This window comes from Pseudophryne corroboree, chromosome 6 (assembly GCF_028390025.1).
Source record: "Pseudophryne corroboree isolate aPseCor3 chromosome 6, aPseCor3.hap2, whole genome shotgun sequence".
Classification (NCBI taxonomy): Eukaryota; Metazoa; Chordata; class Amphibia; order Anura; family Myobatrachidae; genus Pseudophryne; species Pseudophryne corroboree.
The window spans coordinates 248443807-248471804 of record NC_086449.1 but is presented as its reverse complement, the minus strand read 5'-3'; the positions used below and the strand labels follow the sequence as shown (position 1 = coordinate 248471804).

At 45.2% G+C, this 27998-nt stretch overlaps 1 protein-coding gene and 1 long non-coding RNA gene across 3 annotated transcripts in view; one reads left to right on the top strand and one right to left on the bottom strand.

The window, feature by feature from the left end:
* FES (FES proto-oncogene, tyrosine kinase) overlaps window positions 1-27998 on the top strand; it is a 224744-nt gene that overhangs the window by 162590 nt on the left and 34156 nt on the right. For both annotated transcript variants that reach the window (XM_063925860.1, XM_063925861.1), the window contains exons 9-14: window positions 186-372; window positions 6897-6974; window positions 19281-19490; window positions 20250-20372; window positions 21416-21469; window positions 22745-22863. In XM_063925860.1, coding sequence (XP_063781930.1) covers window positions 186-372; window positions 6897-6974; window positions 19281-19490; window positions 20250-20372; window positions 21416-21469; window positions 22745-22863 — 771 coding nt within the window. The remainder of the gene's footprint in view (window positions 1-185; window positions 373-6896; window positions 6975-19280; window positions 19491-20249; window positions 20373-21415; window positions 21470-22744; window positions 22864-27998) is intronic.
* On the bottom strand, window positions 11-27934 carry LOC134931953 (uncharacterized). The gene is made up of 3 exons (XR_010179210.1): window positions 27846-27934; window positions 25800-25864; window positions 11-73 (listed from the first exon to the last, which is right to left on the bottom strand). It is a non-coding gene; the product is annotated as an uncharacterized LOC134931953 (long non-coding RNA).

Here is a 27998-nt window from a genome sequence, read left to right as displayed (position 1 = left end):
CCCGGTTATACGTCCAGCCTGCTGTGTATCTCCCATATTTTCCTTGTCCCATGGTTTGGTTTCTGTTTTGAATCTATGCAAAACAGCAAACACATTTGTTTTAATAACAGTTACTGATAACAATCAATGCTTTGTGAAACGAGACTGTTCCATTAGCTAAGTTGGTGTATTATTTATCCACACAGGATTAATCTCTTGGCCAAATATCAGTCTCTTCAGGACGCCATTTTGCAATATAACATGTCTCTGTGTAAGAAGACAAAACTGCAGGGTCAGAGAGATATATTAAACAAGAAGATGAATGAGATTGGCTCAGGAGATCCTCCTCCAGCTCTTCAGCTGCAGGACGACAAACAGTCTATCACCTCGATTGTAAGTTTACTGATTGTTAAGTGTCAAAATAACAATAGCGCTTTTGTGACTTAAGTACAGTAAACTATCACAATTTTTTATCTTTCTCTGACGTCCTAGTGGATGCTGGGAACTCCGTAAGGACCATGGGGAATAGACGGGCTCCGCAGGAGACTGGGCACTCTAAAAGAAAGATTAGGTACTATCTGGTGTGCACTGGCTCCTCCCTCTATGCCCCTCCTCCAGACCTCAGTTAGAATCTGTGCCCGGCCAGAGCTGAGTGCTCCTAGTGGGCTCTCCTGAGCTTGCTAGAAAAGAAAGTATTTGTTAGGTTTTTTATTTTCAGTGAGATCTGCTGGCAACAGACTCACTGCTACGTGGGACTGAGGGGAGAGAAGCAAACCTACCTGCTTGCAGCTAGCTTGTGCTTCTTAGGCTACTGGACACCATTAGCTCCAGAGGGTTCGAACACAGGGCCTGACCTCGATCATCCGTTCCCGGAGCCGCGCCGCCGTCCCCCTTGCAGAGCCAGAAGACAGAAGAAGAACGATGAAATCGGCGGCAGAAGACTCCTGTCTTCATTAAGGTAGCGCACAGCACTGCAGCTGTGCGCCATTGCTCCCACAGCACACCACACACTCCGGTCACTGTAGGGTGCAGGGCGCTGGGGGGGGGGGGGGGGGGGCGCCCTGGGCAGCAATTATATTACCTTTTGGCATAAAATACACATAATACAGTCAGTCAACTGTATATGTGTAAAAACCCCCGCCATTAAGTTACTGAAAACGCGGGACAGAAGCCCGCCGCTGAGGGGGCGGGGCCTTCTTCCTCAGCACACCAGCGCCATTTTCCCTTCACAGCTCCGCTGGAAGCACGCTCCCCAGGCTCTCCCCTGCAGTATCCAGGTACAAGACAGGTTAAAAAGAGAGGGGGGGGCACATAAATTTAGGCGCAAATCGATACAAACAAGCAGCTATTGGGAAAATCACTTATTAGCAGTGTAAATCCCTGTGTTATATAGCGCTGTGGTGTGTGCTGGCATACTCTCTCTCTGTCTCCCCAAAGGACTTTGTGGGGTCCTGTCCTCAGTCTGAGCATTCCCTGTGTGTGTGCGGTGTGTCGGTACGGCTGTGTCGACAAGTTTGATGAGGAGGGTTACGTGAAGGCGGAGCAGGGGCAGATACATGTGGTGTCGCCCCCGACGGGGCCGACACCTGATTGGATAGATATGTGGAAGGTCTTAACCGACAGTGTCAACTCCTTACATAAAAGGTTTGATGACGCAGCAGCCTTGGGACAGCCGGGGTTTCAGCCCGCGCCTGCCCAGGCGACTCAGAAGCCGTCAGGGGCTCATAAACGCCCGCTAGCTCTGATGGTAGACACAGATGTCGACACGGAGTCTGACTCCAGTGTAGATGAGGATGAGACAAATGTACAGTCTACAAAAGCCATCCGATGCATGATTACTGCAATGAAAGATGTATTGCACATTTCTGATGTTAACCCGGTTACCACCAAAAGGGGTATTATGTTTGGGGAGAAAAAGCAGCCAGTGACTTTTCCCCCATCTGATGAATTAAATGATTTGTGTGAAGAAGCGTGGAGTTCCCCTGATAAGAAACTAGTGATTTCTAAGAGGTTACTGATGGCGTACCCTTTCCCGCCAACGGATAGGTTACGTTGGGAAACATCCCCTAGGGTGGACAAGGCGCTCACACGCTTATCTAAAAGGGTGGCACTGCCGTCTTAGGATACGGCCGCCCTAAAGGAGCCTGCGGATAGAAAGCAGGAAGCTATCCTGAAGTCTGTGTATACACACTCTGGTACTCTACTGAGACCTGCTATTGCTTCAGCCTGGATGTGTAGTGCTGCAGCAGCATGGACTGATACCCTGTCAGACAACATTGATTCCCTCGACAGGAATACTATTTTGCTAACCATCGAACATATAAAAGACGTCGTCTTATATATGCGGGATGCACAGAGGGACATTTGCCTGCTGGCATCTAGAATTAATGCAATGTCCATTTCTGCCAGGAGAGTATTATGGACTCGGCAGTGGACAGGTGATGCTGATTCTAAAAAACACATGGAGGTTTTGCCTTATAAGGGTGAGGAATTATTTGGGGACGGTCTCTCGGACCTCATATCCACAGCAACAGCTGGGAAGTCGACTTTTTTACCTCAGGTTCCCTCACAGCCTAAGAAAGCACCGTATTATCAAATGCAGTCCTTTCGGCCTCAGAAAGGCAAGCAGGTCAGAGGCGCATCCTTTCTGGCCAGAGGCAGGGGTAGAGGAAAGAAGCTGCACCAGGCAGCCAGTTCCCAGGAACAAAAATCCTCCCCTGCTTCCACTAAGTCCACCGCATGACGTTGGGGCTCCACTGGCGGAGCCAGGTGCGGTGGGGGCACGTCTCCGAAACTTCAGCAACCAGTGGATTCGCTCACAAGTGGATCTCTGGGCTGTACAAATTGTATCTCAGGGATACAAGCTGGAGTTCGAGGCGACTCCCCCTCGCCGTTACCTCAAATCAGCCTTGCCAGCTCCTCCCAGGGAAAGGGAGATAGTACTGGCGGCAATTCACAAGCTGTACCTCCAGCAGGTGATAATCAAGGTCCCCCTCCTTCAACAGGGAAGGGGTTACTATTCCACAATGTTTGTGGTACCGAAACCGGACGGTTCGGTGAGACCCATTCTAAATTTAAAATCCTTGAACACTTATATAAAGAAGTTCAAGTTCAAAATGGAATCGCTCAGGGCGGTTATTGCAAGCCTGGAAGAGGGGGATTTTATGGTGTCGCTGGACATCAAGGATGCTTACTTGCATGTCCCCATTTACCCACCTCACCAGGAGTACCTCAGGTTTGTGGTACAGAACTGTCATTACCAATTCCAGACGTTGCCGTTTGGTCTCTCCACGGCTCCGAGAATATTTACCAAGGTAATGGCCGAAATGATGATACTCCTTCGAAAAAAGGGAGTTATAATTATCCCGTACTTGGACGATCTCCTCATAAAGGCGAGGTCCAAAGAGCAGTTGTTGGTCAGCGTAGCACTCTCTCAGGAAGTGTTGCAACAGCACGGCTGGATTCTGAATATCCCAAAGTCGCAGCTGATTCCTACGACGCGTCTGCTTTTCCTGGGAATGATTCTGGACACAGAACAGAAGAAGGTGTTTCTCCCGGAGGAGAAGGCCCAGGAATTGTCATCTCTGGTCAGGGACCTCCTGAAACCAAAACAGGTGTCGGTGCATCACTGCACGCGAGTCCTGGGAAAGATGGTGGCTTCTTACGAAGCAATTCCCTTCGGCAGGTTCCATGCAAGGATCTTTCAGTGGGATCTGTTGGACAAATGGTCCGGATCGCATCTTCAGATGCATCGGTTGATCACCCTGTCCCCAAGGGCCAGGGTGTCTCTGCTGTGGTGGCTGCAGAGTGCTCATCTTCTCGAAGGACGCAGGTTCGGCATACAGGACTGGGTTCTGGTGACCACGGATGCAAGCCTCCGAGGATGGGGGGCAGTCACTCAGGGAAGAAACTTCCAAGGACAGTGGTCAAGTCTGGAGACTTCTCTACACATAAATATACTGGCACTAAGGGCCATCTACAACGCCCTGATTCAAGCAGAGCCCCTGCTTCAAAACCAATCAGTACTGATTCAGTCAGACAACGTCATGGCGGTCGCCCATGTAAACCGCCAGGGCGGCATAAGAAGCAGGATGGCAATGGCAGAAGCCACAAGGATTCTTCGATGGGCAGAGAATCACGTGCTAGCACTGTCAGCACTGTTCATTCCGGGAGTGGACAACTGGGAAGCAGACTTCCTCAGCAGGCACGACCTCCACCCGGGAGAGTGGGGACTTCATCAAGAAGTCTTCACACAGATTGTAAATCGTTGGGAACTGCCACAGGTGGACATGATGGCGTCCCGCCTCAACATAAAGCTAAAAAAATATTGCGCCAGGTCACGGGACCCTCAGGCGATAGCTGTGGACGCACTAGTGACACCGTGGGTGTACCAGTCGGTTTATGTGTTCCCTCCTCTTCCTCTCATACCCAAGGTACTGAGGATAGTAAGAAAGAGAGGAGTAAGAACTATACTCATCGTTCCGGATTGGCCAAGAAGAACTTGGTACCCAGAACTACAAGAAATTATCTCAGAGGACCCATGGCCTCTGCCTCTCAGACAGGACCTGTTACAGCAGGGGCCCTGTCTGTTCCAAGACTTACCGCGGCTGCGTTTGACGGCATGGCGGTTGAACGCCGGATCCTAGCGGAAAAGGGCATTCCGGATGAAGTTATTCCTACGCTGATAAAGGCTAGGAAAGACGTGACAGCAAAACATTATCACCGTATATGGCGAAAATATGTTGCTTGGTGTGAGGCCAGGAAGGCCCCTACAGAGGAATTCCAGCTGGGTCGATTCCTGCACTTCCTACAGTCAGGAGTGACTATGGGCCTAAAATTGGGATCCATAAAGGTCCAGATTTCGGCCTTATCTATTTTCTTTCAAAAAGAACTGGCTTCACTGCCTGAAGTTCATACGTTTGTTAAGGGAGTCCTGCATATTCAGCCCCCTTTTGTGCCTCCAGTGGCACCTTGGGATCTTAACGTTGTGTTGGATTTCCTGAAATCACACTGGTTTGAGCCACTTAAGACCGTGGAGCTAAAGTATCTCACATGGAAGGTGGTCATGCTGTTGGCCTTAGCTTCAGCTAGGCGTGTGTCAGAATTGGTGGCTTTGTCATGTAAAAGCCCATATCTGATCTTTCATATGGACAGGGCAGAGTTAAGGACTCGTCCCCAATTTCTCCCTAAGGTGGTATCAGCGTTTCATTTGAACCAGCCTATTTAGGTCCCTGCGGCTACTCGGGACTTGGAGGACTCCAGGTTACTTGATGTAGTCAGGGCTTTGAAAATCTATGTAGCCAGGACGGCTGGAGTCAGGAAAACTGACTCGCTGTTTATCCTGCATGCACCCAACAAACTGGGTGCTTCGGCTGCAAAGCAAACTATTGCGCGCTGGATCTGTAACACGATTCAGCAAGCTCATTCTGCGGCAGGGTTACCGCATCCTAAATCAGTAAAAGCCCATTCCACAAGGAAGGTGGGCTCTTCTTGGGCGGCTGCCCGAGGGGTCTCGGCTTTACAGCTTTGCCGAGCTGCTACTTGGTCGGGTTCAAACACATTTGCTAAGTTCTACAAGTTTGATACCCTGGCTGAGGAGGACCTTGCCTTTGCTCATTCGGTGCTGCAGAGTCATCCGCACTCTCCCGCCCGTTTGGGAGCTTTGGTATAATCCCCATGGTCCTTACGGAGTTCCCAGCATCCTCTAGGACGTCAGAGAAAATAAGAATTTACTCACCGGTAATTCTATTTCTCGTAGTCCGTAGTGGATGCTGGGCGCCCGTCCCAAGTGCGGACTCTCTGCAATACATGTATATAGTTATTGCTTAACTGAAGGGTTATTGTTATGAGCCATCTGTTACTGAGGCTCAGTTGTTGTTCATACTGTTAACTGGGTATGGTTATCACAAGTTGTACAGTGTGATTGGTGTGGCTGGTATGAGTCTTACCCTGGATTCCAAATCCTTTCCTTGTTGTGTCAGCTCTTCCGGGCACAGTTTCCTTAACTAAGGTCTGGAGGAGGGGCATAGAGGGAGGAGCCAGTGCACACCAGATAGTACCTAATCTTTCTTTTAGAGTGCCCAGTCTCCTGTGGAGCCCGTCTATTCCCCATGGTCCTTACGGAGTTCCCAGCATCCACTACAGACTACGAGAAATAGAATTACCGGTGAGTAAATTCTTATTTTTTTCACCTGCTCAGACATTGTGTCTTCAGAGCTCATACAGAAGTACCGCATGTTTTGAAAATAGTCCCGGTATCTTTACTCTCTCTCATACAGTAGTTCATTCCATCCAAAAATGAGACCAAACTGGGTAGTATTTTAGCAGGAAAAAATAATAGGTTATTTAAAGCTGCATGACCATAATAGCTCCTGCCTTTCCCCTGAACGCAAGAGGCTGCTCTTTGCACATGTTCTGTCCACATGTTCTGTGGTTAGTCCTACAGCCATAGCTGATCAACAGGACTGTATGACATATGGGTGTAACTGGAATGACAATGAATAAACCACAATTACGGACCTTGCAGCTTTTCATTGGTCCACTCTCACCTCCGTTCTAAAGTGGTAAACAAATAATGTTTAACACTTTTGTTGGTAATGCAGCTGTAATAGAAGTGGTGGTCCCATAAGTGGGAGGTTAGACTTTGATAGGACCTTTACACTTTTGCACGTTTTCAGAACATTCATGCCTCACTGATCATGGCACACTACAGTGTACTTTGTAAATGAGTCCCATTAGCCATATATGTGTGATAGGAGGTGTGGGCGGCACATATATAAAGCAAGGATCTTCCTTTACCTCAGTTTTAGTTGGTATAACGGTTTTCAGATATCAGAACTATATATTTATATATTCCTTACATGAATAAGGGAGAAACGCATTCTGGCTTATGATTAAAAAGCATTTATTTCTTGTAGGATCGAGAAAGTGGTATAAACCAGACTCTGGAAAATATAAAAAATCACATTTCTGGGATTTTTCGACCCAAATTTTCTGTAAGTACTGTAGTGATTATTTTTGTTCACACTTCAAGATTTCTAAACACTAATGTAAAGTTAATGAAAGCCTCATGCTGCATTTTTACATAGAATTTCAGACATTTCACCTTGTGTTCTGTGTTTAGAATTTCTCACTTTACAGAACAGAATCAATTAGCAATATTGTTGTCCCAGCTCTATATATAGACTATACATTCTACAGAATACAGATGTAAAAAATAGTGCTGAATGGTATTCCACGAAGCAAATGTTGAACTCCATAGGGTAAATTCATCAAAGTTTGTTTTTAAAGCCACCTCATATAGAATGTGGTTTACAACACATGCGGTTTTGAAGCTGAATGCACAAACTGAATTAGATGTGTGGTAATGAAGGGCACCTGATGTGTGTAGAAAGCCTTCCAGTGAAAGTGTAGGCCAAGGACATGTCAACAATACAGTAAGTGCTTGTTTCAGTGGAAAAGACACTGCACCCTCTTCCACACTTTGCTAATCAAGGAGAGGAGACTCTTCATAATGACCCCTTCCTCCTGGTGTAAGAGGTATACAATCATGCTCTGTGAAGAGTGGATCAGGCTTTAGTATGTTGCTCAGCATACAAAACACACATCAAAGTGCAGGAAAACATCCAGCTTTATCAAATCACAGTTTAGTAAATCTCCCCATAGAAGGTTTGGGAGCAGAGCTCATACTGAACACCCCTGCATGTATGCTGTCTCAGCATTAATGCCAGATTTAAATGTCTTGCCACCCAAAGGACATCTCTGTTGAATTTGGCTTAAATTCAAACAGTAATGATCCGTTGTTCTGTACATGCATTTTATTGGGGTCAGTTCTGTACTATAAAAGGTTGAGTATCGTAGTTGCTATACCACCAAAATGCCATCTATATCACTGGGAATTCGCACCACCACCTGGCTCGTCATGCAACAGTCATTGTAATGTCAGGGGCGTATTTAGGGGACAGCCTGCCCCTAGGCACAACATTATCGGCCCACCCTCCATCATGTCACTGCTCCCCTCAATTCCAACTGCCAAAGCAGCACCAACCTCAACACCCATCCACCACCACAGTTTAGCCTCCTCCCTCACCAGTTACAAAATAATAAAATAGGTCATAATGACAAAAACAAAATAATCACCTGGTCTCATCTGGCCATCAGCCTAATAGAACTCTCAAGCAAGATATGGTGTGTGCCCCCCCCCCCCCCCCCCTCTCTCAGCAAGTGTCTCTCCTAGGCATGTGCCACACATGCCTAGCGGGAAATCCACCTCTGTGTGTAGTTTAAATACTTGTATCTCCAGGCAACCACGTGACTGAATCAGGAAGCTCCACATTGCAATTTCCCCTTTTTTTTTTTTTTATCTCATGCACATCTATATCCTTCCTGATGGGCTTTTTATTACCAAATACAGACTCTAAAGCAGAAGTGGAAGAATGAATTTGTAGTGGTGTTTGGCAAGTCATACGATTATTGTTACTCTTTCTTTATTGGTATAATCTGAATGTCCAGAAGACCAGAATCAGGGCTACTAAAACCACTACAAACTAGCAGATGAAAGCAATGGAAACCTGTGATAAACCAAGATCTGTGTGTGTGGAACGCATGGATTATCATTTTCTAGAGATACACATTGTAACTGAGCTAGATAGGTTGGCTTATTCTTTGTATAACAGTTTTACTCGTATATTTATCGCCTTCATTGACTTCTTGCCAGTTATCCCAGAGCCGAGTCAAGGCATTTAAGTCTGGTGGGAGCTAGAGAGTAAAGGGCCTAATTCAGACCTGATCGCTGTTGTGCGAAATGGTGTATGCACCACAATGTGCAGGTGCGATGCCACACAGCTAAAGAATGATGCGAAAATTTCCATCGCACAGCATACGCAAGGTGATTGACAGGAAGCGGACGTTTGGGGGTGGTAACTGCCCGTTTTCTGGGAGTGTCAGGAAAAAAACAGGCATTCCCAAGCGTTTTCAGGGAAGGTGAGTGACGTCAGCTCCGGACCCGATCAGCCTGATTCTATCGCACTGGAGGAGTAAGTCCTGGGCTACGCATAGGTTGCATATACTGGAAAAAACCATAGAAGATGCGTGAATTGCGAACGGATTTGCAGCTGTCCGCTGCCTGCTGAAGTTTTCGCACGGCGTCCGCATGCATTCGCACACTTGCATGGGGCGGGTTTTCACTCTTCCTGGGCGGTGACTATCTGATCGCAGACCTCTGCAAATTTGCAGCACAGCAATCAGATCTGAATTAGGCCCAAAATTTGGGATCAATGGATCGGGTTCTTGTGTGCAAGCTTACACACACACACACACACACACACACACACACACACACACACACACACACACAGAGTTATACACATACACACAGTGCCCACTACCTGAGTCCCTGGCCGGGCGGCACACTAAATTCTCTCGGGTGGGCTCACTCACTCCTTGTGACTTGCACAGCGGTGATCCAGGCAACCTAGACTATAAGTAATGTTCTGCGCAGAGCAGGCAGGGTAATGACTGAGAGTGGAGAGGGCTGGGGTAAAGGCGGCACAAGGTGGAGAGGGGCGGGATGCTGACTACACAGGGTGGAGGGGGCTGGATAAGGTTGTGAATCTGCAGCTGTAGTCAGAGCCAGCCCTAACCGATATGATGCCCTAGGCAAGATTTTGGCTGGTGCCCCCTAGCACCACCGCTAGTTCCACCTTTGACCCTGCACTCCTTTCCCAGTACCATCACCCCCCACCCATAGCAGTCCTTTTTTTTGTTTTCCTACCCCCTGTAATTTAAATAACAGTGTGCACATTCGGCGCACAGCCCAAAAAGGTATGTGTTTTTGCTGGCAAGGGGCGTGGCCACACAATAGTACCCCCAATTCAAATTATGCCTCACAGTAGTGCAACTTTATTCACAATTTATCATGCGATAGTGTCCCTTATTCACATTACATCACACAGTAGTACCACTTTACCTTATATACATTACTCCTCACAGTAGTGCCCCTCATTCACATAACATCACACTGAATTGCTCCTTATTCACATTACAACACACCATATTGCTCTTTATTCACATTAGACCACACAGTAGTGCCCTTTCTATACGTTACGCACACAGTAGAGCACCTTATACACATAATGCCACGCATTGGTAATGTATTTATACACATAATACCACACAGTAATGCCCCTTACACATATGACACACATTATTGATGTCCTTATAAACATAATGCGCCTTACACATTATGCCAACCTTATTAATGCCCTTATACACATAATTTCCCGTACACATATGCCGCACATTGTTAATGCCCTTATACACATAATGACACACATAATGTCCCTTACACATATGCCGCACATTATTAGTGCCCTTATACACGTAATGACACACATAGTGCCCCTTACACATATGTTACACATTATTAATGCCCTTATACACGTAATGACACATATAGTTCCTGGCGTGAGTCAACTGGCATCTCTGCTAACATCGGGTGCTTATTTTTTATGAAAATGCCTCTTATTTGTATTGCTATGTGGCTAGGATGCACAAGCAGCTTCTTCTGATTAAAATGATATGCAGCATGCCTATATACTGTGTGCAACTGTGGCTGTATCTGCATACGAAATGCTACAAACAGAATATAGGCATGCAGCATATCATTTTAATCAGCAAAAGCTGCTTGTGCCCCTAGGCATACCAGATGCCATAGGCAATTGCCTAGTTTGCCTATGCCTAGGACCGGCTCTGGCTGTAGTCTCAGTGGTACAATTTAAGCCCCACTAAAAGCTAGTGAGATAACTTCCGAGGTGATCAGTTGTGCAAGTAAAAAAAATGTCTTATAGGTACTGTGTGTGCCAATGGGTGTGGCCAAATACCACATGGGGTGTGGTCAATGAATATGGGGGTGTGAGACACATATGGGGGGCAGATACACATATGACCCCAATAGTGCCAGATACACGTTGCCCTACAGTGCCAGATATACATTGCCCCAGAGTGCCAGATTCACAAATGCCCCAACAGTGCCAGATACACAAATGCCCCCACAGTGCTAGATACACATTGCCCCAGTGTCAGATACACATTGCCCCCCCCCCCCCCCCGTGTCAGAAACACACTGTCCCAGTGTCAGATATACATTGCCCCACAGTGCCAGGTACACAAATGCCTCCACAGTGCCAGATCTACATTGCCCCAGAGTGCCAGATACACAAATGCCCCACAGTGCCAGATACACAAATGCCCCACAGTGCTAGATACACAAATGCCCCCACAGTGCCAGATACACATTGCCCCACAGTGCCAGATACACATTGCCCCACAGTGCCAGATACACAAATGCCCCAGTGTCAGATATACATTGCCCCAGTGTCAGATATACATTGCCCCACAGTGCCAGATACACAAATGCCCCCACAGTGCAAGATACACAAATGCCCCCACAGTGCAAGATACACAAATGCCCCCACAGTGCCAGATATACATTGCCCCAGCGTGCCAGATACACATTGCCCCAGTGCCAGATATACATTGCCCCAGAGTGCCAGATACACATTGCCCCAGTGTCAGATATACACTGCCCCACAGTGCCAGATATACATTGCTCCAGAGTACCCCCACCCTGCTCACCGCTGCCTCTGTTGCTGCTATGTGAGGGTAGGAGAGTGCAGCGCCTCTCCTGCCCCTCAATGCTTGTGAAATCCGGTCTCCGGTGACGAGTATCTCAAATGAGGCACCGGTTCGTTAGCCAATCAGAGCTTGCGGACTGGCAGCCAATCAGGAGCTGCGGCTGCCGGTCCACGATCTCTGATTTATTGAGATTCACCCCGCCACCGCCGGAGACCAGACATCACAGAGAATTGAGGGGCAGGAGAGGCGCTGCGCTCTCCTCCCCTCACACAGCAGGTATGGTGGACGGCCCGGCGGTACGGCATACCGGCTGGGAATTTCTTACCGGTACTGCCTGCCCCTCATCACTTCAGAATCTTCATCATATATTGTTGGGTCCCTGTACTAAGGTTATTAAAAGCGGGCTGTAGTTAAAATGCCGGCTGTGGGGATCCCGGCGTTCAGGATACTGATGCCCAACGCAAAAGGACTATTCCCACTCGTACACTCGTACAATACATTATATATATATGCATATAACATATATTGAATTTAAATTAGTGATGTGCACCGGACATTTTTCGGGTTTTGTGTTTTGGTTTTGGATTCGGTTCCGCGGCCGTGTTTTGGATTCGGGCGCGTTTTGGCAAAACCTCCCTGAAAATTTTTTGTCAGATTCGGGTGTGTTTTGGATTCAGTTTTTTTTTTTACAAAAAACCCTAAAAAACAGCTTAAATCATAGAATTTGGGGGTCATTTTGATCCCATAGTATTATTAACCTCAATAACCATAATTTCCACTCATTTTCAGTCTATTCTGAACACCTCACACCTCACAATATTGTTTTTAGTCCTAAAATTTGCACCGAGGTCGCTGGATGGCTAAGCTAAGCGACAAAAGTGGCCGACACAAACACCTGGCCCATCTAGGAGTGGCACTGCAGTGTCAGGCAGGATGGCACTTCAAAAAAATTGTCCCCAAACAGCACATGATGCAAAGAAAAAAAGAGGCGCAATGAGGTAGCTGTGTGACTAAGCTAAGCGACCCAAGTGGCCGACACAAACACCTGGCCCATCTAGGAGTAGCACTGCAGTGTCAGACATGATGGCAGATTAAAAAAATTGTCCCCAAACAGCACATGATGCAAAGAAAAAAAGAGGCACAATGAGGTAGCTGTGTGACTAAGCTAAGCGACCCAAGTGGCCGACACAAACACCTGGCCCATCTAGGAGTGGCATTGCAGTGTCAGACAGGATGGCACTTCAAAAAAATAGTCCCCAAACAGCACATGATGCAAAGAAAAAAAGAGGCGCACCAAGGTCGCTGTGTGACTAAGCTAAGCGACACAAGTGGCCGACACAAACACCTGGCCCATCTAGGAGTGGCACTGCAGTGTCAGGCAGGATGGCACTTCAAAAAAATTGTCCCCAAACAGCACATGATGCAAAGAAAAAAAGAGGCGCACCAAGGTCGCTGTGTGACTAAGCTAAGCGACACAAGTGGCCGACACAAACACCTGGCCCATCTAGGAGTGGCACTGCAGTGTCAGGCAGGATGGCACTTCAAAAAAATAGTCCCCAAACAGCACATGATGCAAAGAAAAATGAAAGAAAAAAGAGGTGCAAGATGGAATTGTCCTTGGGCCCTCCCACCCACCCTTAAGTTGTATAAACAGGACATGCACACTTTAACGAACCCATCATTTCAGCGACAGGGTCTGCCACACGACTGTGACTGAAATGACTGGTTGGTTTGGGCCCCCACCAAAAAAAGAAGCAATCAATCTCTCCTTGCACAAACTGGCTCTACAGAGGCAAGATGTCCACCTCATCATCATCCTCCGATTCCTCACCCCTTTCACTGTGTACATCCCCCTCCACACAGATTATTAATTCGTCCCCACTGGAATCCACCATCTCAGGTCCCTGTGTACTTTCTGGAGGCAATTGCTGCTGGTGAATGTCTCCACGGAGGAATTGATTATAATTCATTTTGATGAACATCATCTTCTCCACATTTTCTGGAAGTAACCTCGTACGCCGATTGCTGACAAGGTGAGCGGCTGCACTAAACACTCTTTCGGAGTACACACTGGAGGGAGGGCAACTTAGGTAGAATAAAGCCAGTTTGTGCAAGGGCCTCCAAATTGCCTCTTTTTCCTGCCAGTATACGTACGGACTGTCTGACGTGCCTACTTGGATGCGGTCACTCATATAATCCTCCACCATTCTTTCAATGGTGAGAGAATCATATGCAGTGACAGTAGACGACATGTCGGTAATCATTGGCAGGTCCTTCAGTCCGGACCAGATGTCAGCACTCGCTCCAGACTGCCCTGCATCACCGCCAGCGGGTGGGCTCGGAATTCTTAGCCTTTTCCTCGCACCCCCAGTTGCGGGAGAATGTGAAGGAGGAGATGTTGACGGATCACGTTCCGCTTGACTTGACAGTTTTCTCACCAGCAGGTCTTTGAACCTCTGCAGACTTGTGTCTGCTGGAAAGAGAGATACAACGTAAGTTTTAAATCTAGGATCGAGCACGGTGGCCAAAATGTAGTGCTCTGATTTCAACAGATTGACCACCCGTGAATCCTGGTTAAGCAAATTAAGGGCTCCATCCACAAGTCCCACATGCCTAGCGGAATCGCTCTGTTTTAGCTCCTCCTTCAATGTCTCCAGCTTCTTCTGCAAAAGCCTGATAAGGGGAATGACCTGACTCAGGCTGGCAGTGTCTGAACTGACTTCACGTGTGGCAAGTTCAAAGGGTTGCAGAACCTTGCACAACGTTGAAATCATTCTCCACTGCGCTTGAGTCAGGTGCATTCCCCCTCCTTTGCCTATATCGTGGGCAGATGTATAGGCTTGAATGGCCTTTTGCTGCTCCTCCATCCTCTGAAGCATATAGAGGGTTGAATTCCACCTCGTTACCACCTCTTGCTTCAGATGATGGCAGGGCAGGTTCAGGAATGTTTGGTGGTGCTCCAGTCTTCGGCACGCGGTGGCTGAATGCCGAAAGTGGCCCGCAATTCTTCGGGCCACCGACAGCATCTCTTGCACGCCCCTGTCATTTTTTAAATAATTCTGCACCACCAAATTCAATGTATGTGCAAAACATGGGACGTGCTGGAATTTGCCCAGATGTAATGCACGCACAATATTGGTGGCGTTGTCCGATGTCACAAATCCCCAGGAGAGTCCAATTGGGGTAAGCCATTCTGCGATGATCTTCCTCAGTTTCCGTAAGAGGTTGTCAGCTGTGTGCCTCTTCTGGAAAGCGGTGATACAAAGCGTAGCCTGCCTAGGAACGAGTTGGCGTTTGCGAGATGCTGCTACTGGTGCCGCCGCTGCTGTTCTTGCTGCGGGAGGCAATACATCTACCCAGTGGGCTGTCACAGTCATATAGTCCTGAGTCTGCCCTGCTCCACTTGTCCACATGTCCGTGGTTAAGTGGACATTGGGTACAACTGCATTTTTTAGGACACTGGTGACTCTTTTTCTGAGGTCCGTGTACATTTTCGGTTTCGCCTGCCTAGAGAAATGGAACCTAGATGGTATTTGGTACCGGGGACACAGTACCTCAATCAAGTCTCTAGTTGCCTCTGAATTAACGGTGGATACCGGAACCACGTTTCTCACCGCCCAGGCTGCCAAGGCCTGAGTTATCTGCTTTGCAGCAGGATGACTGCTGTGATATTTCATCTTCCTCGCAAAGGACTGTTGGACAGTCAATTGCTTACTGGAAGTAGTACAAGTGGTCTTCCGACTTCCCCTCTGGGATGACGATCGACTCCCAGCAGCAGCAACAACAGCAGCGCCAGCAGCAGTAGGCGTTACACTCAAGGATGCATCGGAGGAATCCCAGGCAGGAGAGGACTCGTCAGACTTGACAGTGACATGGCCTGCAGGACTATTGGCTTTCCTGGGTAAGGAGGAAATTGACACTGAGGGAGTTGGTGGTGTGGTTTCCAGGAGCTTGGTTACAAGAGGAAGGGATTTAGTGGTCAGTGGACTGCTTCCGCTGTCACCCAAAGTTTTTGAACTTGTCACTGACTTCTGATGAATGCGGTCCAGGTGACGTATAAGGGAGGATGTTCCTAGGTGGTTTACGTCCTTACCCCTACTTATTACAGCTTGACAAAGGCAACACACGGCTTGACACCTGTTGTCCGCATTTGTGTTGAAATAATTCCACACCGAAGAGCTGATTTTTTTTTGTATTTTGACCAGGCATGTCAATGGCCATATTCGTCCCACGGACAACAGGTGTCTCCCCGGGTGCCTGACTTAAACAAACCACCTCACCATCAGAATCCTCCTTGTCAATTTCCTCCCCAGCGCCAGCAACTCATCCTGGTGTACTTCAACAGTGACATCTTCAATTTGACTATCAGGAACTGGACTGCGGGTGCTCCTTCCAGCACTTGCAGGGGGCGTGCAAATGGTGGAAGGCGCAAGCTCTTCCCGTCCAGTGTTGGGAAGGTCAGGCATCGCAACCGACACAATTGGACTCTCCTTGGGGATTTGTGATTTAGAAGAACGCACAATTCTTTGCTGTGCTTTTGCCAGCTTAAGTCTTTTCATTTTTCTAGCGAGAGGATGAGTGCTTCCATCCTCATGTGAATCTGAACCACTAGCCATGAACATAGGCCAGGGCCTCAGCCGTTCCTTGCCACTCCGTGTCGTAAATGGCATATTGACAAGTTTACGTTTCTCATCAGACGCTTTCAATTTAGATTTTTGGGTCATTTTACTGAACTTTTGTTTTTTGGATTTTACATGCTCTCTACAATCACATTGGGCATCGGCCTTGGCAGACGACGTTGATGGCATTTCATCGTCTCGGCCATGACTAGTGGCAGCAGCTTCAGCACGAGGTGGAAGTGGATCTTGATCTTTCCCTATTTTTACCTCCACATTTTTGTTCTCCATTTTTTAATGTGTGGAATTATATGCCAGTATCAATAGCAATGGCCTACTACTATATATACTGCGCACAACTAAAATGCACCACAGGTATAGAATGTAGATGGATAGTATACTTGACGACACAGAGGTAGGTACAGCAGTGGCCTTCCGTACCGTATTGCTATATATGCTGGTGGTCACTGTGTCAGCAAACTGCAAAACTAAAATGCACCACAGGTATAGAATGTAGATGGATAGTATACTTGACGACACAGAGGTAGGTACAGCAGTGGCCTTCCGTACCGTACTGCTATATATACTGGTGGTCACTGTGTCAGCAAACTGCAAAACTAAAATGCACCACAGGTATAGAATGTAGATGTATAGTATACTTGACGACACAGAGGTAGGTACAGCAGTGGCCTTCCGTACCGTACTGCTATATATGCTGGTGGTCACTGTGTCAGCAAACTGCAAAACTAAAATGCACCACAGGTATAGAATGTAGATGGATAGTATACTTGATGACACAGAGGTAGGTACAGCAGTGGCCTTCCGTACCGTACTGCTATATATACTGGTGGTCACTGTGTCAGCAAACTGCAAAACTAAAATGCACCACAGGTATAGAATGTAGATGGATAGTATACTTGACGACACAGAGGTAGGTACAGCAGTGGCCTTCCGTACCGTACTGCTATATATACTGGTGGTCACTGTGTCAGCAAACTGCAAAACTAAAATGCACCACTGGTATAGAATGTAGATGGATAGTATACTTGACGACACAGAGGTAGGTACAGCAGTGGCCTACTGTACCGTAATGCTATATATTATATACTGGTGGTCAGCAAACTGTGCAAAACTGAAATGCACCACAGGTATGGATGGATAGTATACTTGACGACACAGAGGTAGGTACAGCAGTGGCCTTCTGTACCGTACTCCTATATATTATATACTGGTGGTCAGGAAAATTATGCACTGTACTCCTACTATATACTGTCTACAATGCAGCACAGATATGGAGTGTTTTTCAGGCAGACAACGTATACTGGTGGTCACTGGTCAGCAAAACTCTGCACTGTACTCCTACTATATAATATTATACTGGTGGTCCCCAGTCCCCACAATAAAGCAGCACACTGAGCACAGATATGGAGTGTTTTTCAGGCAGACAACGTATACTGGTGGTCACTGTCAGCAAAACTCTGCACTGTACTCCTGCTATATAATACAGCTGCTCCCCAGTCCCCACAATTAAGCAGTGTGAGCACAGATATATGCAGCACACTGAGCACAGATAAGGAGCGTTTTTTCATGCAGAGAACGGATAAAACTGGTGGTCACTGATCAGCAAAACTCTGCACTATACTCCTCCTATATTAATATACAGCTGCTCCCCAGTCCCCACAATTAAGCAATAAGTAAAGCAAGCACAAAGATCATCAACAATACACGGAGAGGACGCCAGCCACGTCCTCTCCCTAACATTTCCAATGCACGAGTGAAAATGGCGGCGACGCGCGGCTGCTTATATAGAATCCAAATCTCGCGAGAATCCGACAGCGGGATGATGACGTTCGGGCGCGCTCGGGTTAACCGAGCCATACGGGAGAATCCGAGTATGCCTCGGACCCGTGTAAAAAGGGTGAAGTTCGGGGGGGTTCGGTTTCCGAGAAACCGAACCCGCTCATCACTAATTTAAATTACTACTTTATAATATATGTAAGAATGCTGACCATGCCCACTTTAGCAAAACTCAGTACAGTCGGAGGGGGGCGCCATAGAGTAGGCATGCTCTGAGTGCCCTGACTCCATGCTATACAACCGGTAGCGACATCTATTGATTTCTTTGAAAGTGATCTTTTTTTCCTCTTAACGGATCTACAGCTGTTTCACACTGGCAGGCTTGCTGGTGGAAGGTCATTGAGGGAATTCTTTGTGTGCATACTTTTTCTCATGCACAGACAGACATCTTGGGGTAAATTTACTAAGATGGGAGTTCTATTTAATATGGGATGTTGCCCATAGCAACCAATCAGACTCCAGGGGGTAAATTTACTAAGATGGGAGATCTATTTAAGATGGGATGTTGCCTATAGCAACCAATCAATTTCTTCTTCTCATTTATCTAGCACCTTTTAGAAGATAATACCTAGAATCTGATTGGTTGCTATAGGCAACATCCCATCTTAAATAGAACTCCCATCTTAGTAAATTTACCCCAAGGTACTATCTTCTAAAAGGTGTTAGATAAATAAGAAGTAGAATCTGATTGGTTGCTATGGGCAACATCCTATCTTAAGTAGAACTCCCATCTTAGTAAATTTACCCCCTTGTCATGTACAGACAGACATCTCTTCACAGTTCGTGTTCCTTTTCTCACAGTTCTATCAGTACAGAAGTAGCAGATTATGTAATCTCTATACAAATTACAAGAAACTTCTCAAAGTCATTGCCAAACAGAGGATGTCATTGTAGGTGTTTCTAACATTCTATTTGCTGGTTAGACTGAATTAACAATTGAGATAATGTATTAGTTTGTAAATGATTAAACAAATACTTTACGTTATGCATTACAGCTGTAAGTGCTAATTCATCTTAGTAAAGATGGCGCATTTAAAACATTTTTTTTCTTTTGTACAATTTCAAAATAAGAATTCCCAGGCATGAAATGTTAAGGGGTTTTTTTACTAAAAAAAACCCCATATATTAGTGATTTTATTATCGAAGGTGACATTACAATCACTATAATCTTATCATTTATTTTATTTTGTACAGCTTCCTCCCCTTTTACCACTAATTTTAGATGTCCAGAAGCCTCTCGGTCAACAGAACTGGTATCATGGCGCCATTCCGCGGACTGAGGTCCTAGGTTTGTTAATCAACAATGGAGATTTCCTTGTTCGCGAAAGCCAAGGGAAACAAGAATATGTGTTGTCTGTGCTGTGGGATGGACAGCCGAGGCACTTCATCATTCAGTGTATAGATGTAAGTAACCACTTTCACACAGTATGCAATACCTGTCTGACCAACGGAAAGGTTCCTCAACAAGGCACTGTGGGCGGGAGTCTGGACTCTGGGGAGACAGCATGGCATCATGATGTCTCTCCCTGGAGGCACTGTGGGAGCTGGGGGAGGCGGAGCACAGGGCAATGTATTTTAGTAGGAGTGCACCCAGCAGAGAAGGACCTGGACACACCATATGCATGCAGCAGGAGCTAGTTACAGCCCAGGACAGAATTACTATGTGATTGTATCCCCTGGTCATGGATGACTAGGCAGTGCTTCCCCTCGGCTGGCTCCCCTGGCGAGTGCCATCCTGGCCAAGGGGTAGATACATGCCGGCATATCATTTAGGATCACAACACTTCTAGACCCAGTGACTGAGGGCACTCCTTGTGATATATATAAAGGATGGAAGCAAGCACGTAAGGAAGGAAGTTGTTTAGGAGATGATAGCAATGCCACGTGGACTTTATAGCTGCAGGAAATCGGATAAAAAGTCTTGCTCCAGTGTCTCTACATATATTAGTCTTGAGAATAAAAAGTATATCTGAGATACTAAGAAAATCAGTAGAATAATGCAGAGTCTTCCACTCAATGTTTCACTTGTCGCTTACACAATATTAAACTACAGAACTGGGGATGATATTGTAGTAATAGAAACATATTAATACACTGAGCGTATGTTAGTGCACCAGGACTTTCCAAAGAGCTCTCATTACAGTTATTATTTTTGTTTCAAAGAATCTGTATAGATTGGAAGGAGAAGCTTATCCAACTATTCCAATGCTAATTGATCATTTCATGAAGACCAAGCAAGTGGTCACCAAGAAGAGTGGTGTTGTCCTGAACAAAGCCATTGTAAAGGTAAAAATGTAGATCATTATCATTAACAGAGACAGTAGTATTTGCATAGAAAACCAAAACAGTGTGAAACCACCGTGCAAGGGTGGTTTGATGGTGTAATGATTTTTAAGGTTAAGCACAAGAATTTGCAAGCCAGGATTGCAGAGGGTATAAATGTTTGTCACTCTCACTGATCCACATGCACCACTGTGCAAATGCACACACTCACCCTCACAAAGGTGCCATGGCCCAATTTAAGTAGGGACATAATAAAAGGGTGCTGGAGCAATATTATTGTAAATAAGTATACTAGCTATTCTATCCGTTCTTCGCACGGGAGTTTCTGATTTTCACGCTTGTAAATATAAATGAGTGTTCAAAATTTGGTAAATCTTTAGAGATGTAAATTTAAGACGTCTTAATGTAAGTAAATATTAATCCATGGTTCTTGGTGTTACCCAAGGAACACTCTTAGCAGATACAGTAAAAAGTGACAGGGCAATTTTGTTCTACACACTGGAGGTGCAATCCAAATTTTGATCCGATTGTCCATTTGGGCGTTAACATTCACACAACTCATGCCACGCAATGACGCCATTATGTCAGCCCCCTTTTCATCCCTTTAGGGGAGGTTTATTAAAATTCTAATTATGTAGTTTTCCTATTTCCCACCTGAAGAATACCTATGTTAAATTTCAGCTTCCTAACATTTTTTTGAAGTAAGAGAATTAGTAATGAGTGAGAGTGAGTCAGGGAGTGAGTGAGTGAGTGTGAGTGAGTGAGGGCTTTCACATTTATATATAAAGATATTAGAGAGAGTGTGAATAACTGTAGTTTGGTGTATAATAAGTTCACATATTAGAAGGCCAATGCAAAGCCCTGAGAACTTGTAAGTATGTCATACCTGCTCATACTTACAGAGGTAAAGCTTGGGGAAATATACTGTATTTGTGGAAATTATCATCCAAACCAAATTTAAATATGCTAATACCACGCCAAGATGTATTTCTGTCATTTTGCTGTCAGCTATAATGAAAAAATTGTCTTTACTCTCACTGTAATAGGACAAATGGGTATTGGAGCACGAAGAAGTCATCCTTGGAGAACGGATTGGACGGGTACGTGAGCTGTATTTTATGTAAACTGAAATACATTATATCGACGGCAACTGATAATAACATAATAAAACAAACCAGAATGAAAAGAGTAAATAATGCCTAATTAAACAGATGGAATTCAATTAAAAGTGCTGTATCAAAATAAAAAATCAAGTGTAAGTAATATTTAAACCATTGTAAAGTAATTATTTGAAAAGCAATTTTCAGAAGCGTCGCCAAGCTGTATTTTAATGTTTCAGATAAATAATCTATCTACTTACCATGAAGATAATATTTCTTTATTAAGCAAGAGCAAGTTGCAAGATATTTACCATATGCTGTGCTTAAAGAACAAGTGAAGCCAATGTTTGGCGTTAATATAAATCAAATTGTGCGTATTGTTTAGCTGAATATTATGTGTAGTATATGGGTGTAGTATGTCTGAGCGGCGGTCAGGAGACCGCCGGTCAGCATACCGACGCCGGGATCCCGGCGGGGAGGGGCGAGTGCAGCAAGCCTCTTGTGTGCTCGCTGCGCTCGCCATGCTGCGGGCTCGGTGGCGACCTGCGGTCGACACAGGTTCTATTCCCACTCTATGGGTGTCGTGGACACCCACGAGTGGAAATAGTTCCTGTTGGTCGGCATGCCGACCATCGGGATAGTGAGGGGGCGGGATGTCGGTGGAGGTCATGTGACCGTCGGTCTCCCGACCGCCGGTCACATGTATACTACTTGTTTATATTTCACTAAATATGTCCATCACGCTCTTGAGCACTCCTCTGCTGCAGGCAGCCACATTGAAAGGAGGTCTCTCTTAGCGGACCATGGAGCACTACAACCCCCAGATGGGGGAATGGGACAGTAGTGTACTTTTTAACCACAGTATTTCACGAACTGTTTACTTATGATGTTTAGAGAAGACTAATAGATGGTAAGAACTGCATAGCGGAAAAAGAGGCTGTTGTGCAGTAAGACAACACTGAAAAACAGTTGCATTTCCAAGGACAAATCTGAGTATGAGCTGTCTGTAGTGTTGTAGGGAACAGCACTGGGTTTTCGAGATAACTTTACCATATATGCAACATCTATGAGCATACTAACCTCATGGGGACAATTTAGTGAACCACGAGGATCTGCTGGAATGCAAAGAATCAATGCTGTGAGTTCTAAGACTGCATTGTTACCGTGTATTGAGAAAAATGATGTTAGCCTTCCTGTCATAATCAGCATAATCTCATATACAGCAGAGCCCCAGGTACTTTCATTATTGAGTATTTATTTTTGTACCTCATCCAGGGGAATTTTGGTGAAGTATTCAGTGGACGTCTTCGTGCCGATAACACTCCTGTTGCCGTTAAAACGTGTCGGGAAACTTTACCACCAGACTTGAAGGACAAGTTTCTGTCAGAGGCCAGGTGGGGACACTGATATGCGTCTGTTTAACCTTATGGAATTTAATTAGCCTTTCCGTTATAGATACAAAGCAGTGTTCCAGCCAAGATGTACTCTCTCCTTGCTTACCTTCTATTAATTGTATCCAATAGCTATAGCTTAACTGACAGATCCAGGCAGCGCTCATTGATCTGACACAGTAACAGCATGTAGAGTCATCTGTAAGTGCAGCCTGCTGGATCGTTAGGCGCTGAGATTGTATATCAAATTACAATCAGTGGACACTTTACTATTGATTACTTTCTCAACTGTGTCATGTAAAGTGGAACAAGCTGTCAGCTCTGAGTCTGGAAAGCAGGATATTGCTGATCTTTGACATAGCAAAGCCTTGCTGAGCAGGTGTTCTTTTACCACCCAAAAAAGATTAATTAACTAGAGATCAACATAGAATGTAGCAATCACACCAGAGAAGGTTTTCCTCACTTATCAGCATTACATGTATCACTTCAGTCAGCTGGCTTTATTGTTGCAGATGCAGGGCTGGCGGCAATTGTGCCACAAATCGCAGGTGTAAATGACATTAGCTAAAACAACGCACAGTGCAATGCATATGCAAAGCTACTACTATCACGCAATACAGGGAGGTCGGGCATACGTCACATACATTTACACCCATGTTTTTAATAATGTCTTTTGCTAGCAGGATGTGCATTAGCTATTAGGCCTCCAAAAGTTTAAAAACTTCTCTAATACAACAGGAACACCTCTCCATAAAAAACCTACAAAACCCTATATGCACAATATATGCCTGAACAATGAACAAAGCAGCTAACAGCATCAGTGGTGCATTCACAGTCAGCAAATCGTTAGTCCTGATGACTATCATCATCACCAGTGTTTTTCTACCTGTCCTTGACAGCTCACATGGCTCTCTCAAACATCTGTATCCCATACAGAACGTCATTGCAATTGCACAAACATGGCCTAACTGTAATTGGCCTAACTTAGATCGCTCCTTCCCGTCCCCTTCCCACCACTCTAAGTGCAGGTGGGCATCATACATGCAAGCATCACGTATGTCTGCATGTGCGCAATTGTATGCTTTCGTTATTTTGGTTATGTTCTGAGCGATGTAATAAATGCTGCACCACCTGGTGTAAATATTACTCTGCATCAGTAATATGAACAAAAGAAACAGGAAGAGCCTAGGCCAGTGGTTCCCAAATTGCATGCCTAGGCCCCTGGGGTGCAACAAGGCTCTTGCAGGCATGCCTCGGGTTGGTGGTCCAGGACCAAATCTAAAACTAAGGTTGACAGATAGGCACAATTTACTTAATTTAATATTTTTAAAAATAAAAATATCAATAAAAAACTTTTATCCTAGGGGTGCAATGAAAGAAATGCTGATAGTCTAAGGCGCCGTAATTCAAGAAAGTGTGAAGAAACACTGGCCTAGATACATCACATAGATCTAATTATAAATATTTAGAAATAAAATGGTAAAATGTTTTATAGGTAGATATTATTTTCTCTTTGTTCAAGAAGTTACTTATTGGATTTACCTGTGTAGAATGATAATGTAATAATATACCATATTTAAAAAGCCCATTTTATTAAGTCACTCACATCATCACGTGGTTGTTACCACTTTGCAGCTGACAGTATACTATAATACAGCTCTGCAAAGTGAAACAGAGAAAACCGGCTGTTAGCCTATGAAGTACAATACTGTCCAGGGACATCGTGGTATCTCCCAGTTAGTAAAAACAATCCAATTTAGCCATTAAAAATACCTCCAACATGGAATTTTAGTAGTTTTTCTCTTTTGTATTTACTGTTTCCATTAATACAGTATACATACATTATATTAGCATATTACTAAAGCATATGTCCTGGGAAATATATTACAATGAACAATGTACCATCACATTTACAATTTGAAGATACACAACAATTAAATCTTATTATTTGTAATTATTTGAATGACAGACACCTTTTTTAGAGTGAAGATGAGGCAGCTCAACCAGTTGTGGTCTAGTAGCAAAGTCGGAATAAGTACATTTATCTGAAAATTCACATAGCAAATCGACCATGGGACACATGTTAAAACAATCGTTCATATTTAATAGGGAAAATAGTCTGAGTCTACTTGTCTCCTTTGAAATGGGAAACATGAAGCATAGAATTTCATTCCAGACACAGAACACTTGAGTCACCCATCTAAAACATTTCTGCCTGCCAAACAAATTGATGCACTAATTGTATGCCATTATCTCTCTTATATTTGTTTTCCAACTCTTTTCTCTATTATAAAGTGTAAAGGGGGGAAGTTGGTCAGACCATTTAAGATCCTCCAAGAATGCTAAAATTGTTACCTGTCACTGATGATATGGCCTCCATTTATTCAACAGAATCGATTTTCAGCTTGGTTGAGTAGTTTGTTACACAACTAATTTGGTATTTGAGTGTTATATGTGGAGCTTTACAATATTTGCCAAATATTGGGGTAATGAGTTCAATTCCTGATCAGAACCCTTTGTGTTGGAGTTTTCCATGTGTGTTTCTACGCTTCTCCCAGGTACTGCAAGTTCTTCTCGCAGGGACTTATTTCAATGATAAATATTCTAAGTAAATGGTGGAGCTATATAAATAAAGGATAATAATAATCATCCCCCTATAACCTCCCATTTAGAATACTATACAATGACAGTAAAATTCTTTTGTTGATAAAGGCAAAAATGAATGTCCAAAAATGTTGCATCCATCAACAAATCTAGACATGGTGGTTTAAACTTGCTTTGAATATCTGTTATGATTTTGAACATTGGGATGCCGCTGTCGGCATTCTAACCGTCGAGATCCTGTGCGCCTTCTACATTTATATCAACCTCTTCTATGATCCTCGCATGGTATAGAAGTCAGGAGCATCTAAGTTTTTGTACTACAGATTACTGCTTACCTTTTGGCCTCTGCTACGCTTGTATACAGTCTTCTGGAATACTGTAAGGTGTTCATTAGTTTTCTCTGTATCACAAAGAAAAAATAGATTTTCTGCATTTAGTTTATCATATGCTATGAATGCTAGCCATTTTGTTTAAGGTATATAAGAGTCTTCGGGCTGTATCCATTTACCCGTGCTCAATTTCTGCAGGTAATAGTATCGCTGGGGGCTATCCAATTAGCCCCGATAAGTCGGCGTTTATCACCGATGCCAGCACTTATCGTGGATTATGGGATATATTCAGTTGAAGTCGAAACTGCCATCTTGTCAGAAAGACGGCAGTTTTTCAACTTTTTCAGGTCGGAAGAGGGTCCGACCTATTCAATCCCCGGCTTTTTTATCCGACAAGTTGGGGAATTCGACTAGTCGGAAAGCACATGGATGGCGGAATAGCTTCAGGTTTTGGCCCCATTTCCAACCATCTCAATCCGACTTTAAAAAAAGTCGGATTGAGATGAGGGAGACGGGGGAGAGTAGCGGGGAGCAGCGCTACAGCAGCGTAGCAGGAGGATGTGTCACAGCCGCCGCTCACAGCAGCGTCCACACATCCTCCTGCTACGCTTGCTGGAGCCTGGTGGACGCTGCTGTGAGCGGCGGCTGTGACACATCATCCTGCTACGCTTGCTGGAGCCTGGTGGACGCTGCTGTGAGCGGCGGCTGTGACACATCATCCTGCTACGCTTGCTGGAGCCGGGTGGACGCTGCTGTGAGCGGCGGCTGTGACACATCATCCTGCTACGCTTGCTGGAGCCGGGTGGACGCTGCTGTGAGCTGTGGCTGTGACACATCATCCTGCTACGCTTGCTGGAGCCGGGTGGACGCTGCTGTGAGCGGCGGCTGTGACACATCCTCCTTCTACGCTTGCTGGAGCCGGGTGGCCGCTGCTGTGAGCGGTGGCTGTAACACATCATCTTGCTACGCTTGCTGGAGCCGCTGCTGTAGCGCTGCTCTACTCCGTCTCCCAGCGGCTCTCCCCTGTCTCAGCTTCTTCATCTCAATTCGACTTTTTTTAAAGTCGGATTGAGATGCCCATTGAATAGCCCTTGTCGGATCCATTCAGACAAATGCATGTCGGAATGGATCCGACTTCAATTGAATATACCCCAATGGAGGCAAGCAAAGCTTAATCTGCGATAAGTGTCCCTTAGACCCGTGATAAGTGCCCCGAAAATACATAGGTCCGTGGCTTTTCGCCGGACCCATGTATTTTCAATTGGATAGGGGTAATAAAAAAAGGCTGTGGCACTATCGCAGGTAATTGGATACCCCATATCTGTTATCATGTATGTATATATATATATATATATATATACACACACAACCCCAAACCTTGTTTTGGCATTTTTATATTTATTTTTTACAAAGGATTTCCTCTCTTCGTTGCTACTGTGGACTTGTTATTCTTTTTTGATGAATAGAATGTGTGAATATAAATGTGTGATTTAGTAAATATCACTCTTCTTCCAGTGCAATGTGTTTCCTCTCTGCATGGCCATTTAACAGAAGACTTAAGGGTCTATTTACTAAGCCTTGGATAGAGATAAAGTCACTGGAGATAAAGTACCAGCCAATCGGCTCCTAACTGACATGACACAGGCTGCGTTTGAAAAATGACAGTTAGGAGCTGATTGGCTGGTACTTTATCTCCAGTGACTTTATCTCCATCCAAGGCTTAGCAAATAGACCCCTTAATGTTAAGAAAGTGTATGCCATTACACAACTGCTGCCATCTTCTAGTTATGAGATTATGCAAGTAATAACCATAGGAAGTAATTGTGCCCTGTGGGAAACAATGTAATTGTGCTAACCAGGCACTCTCCCAGCTACACAACAAAACATTTAGCTCAGAATTACCAGTGTTGCTGTATGTGACCTCCTGCTTCTGTCTAATAACTGTTTGCGGGAGGTAACGGGGTGGGGGGTGGCCTCTCATACGCAGGTATGATGCCACCTTTTCAGTGGCGTGTTACAACTTGCGCAGTAAAAATGGCTTTGGCGTCTTACCTCCGATGGCCATGTTTAGGATGTCGAAGATGGACCGATGTGTGTGAAGCCATCAGTTCAAGTCCTGGATTGTAACAAAACGATCTCCTAAATATGTAAAGTGACAAACATGTCTTTAGGTCCATACTGTAGCTTTGCTTAATTTGTAATGCA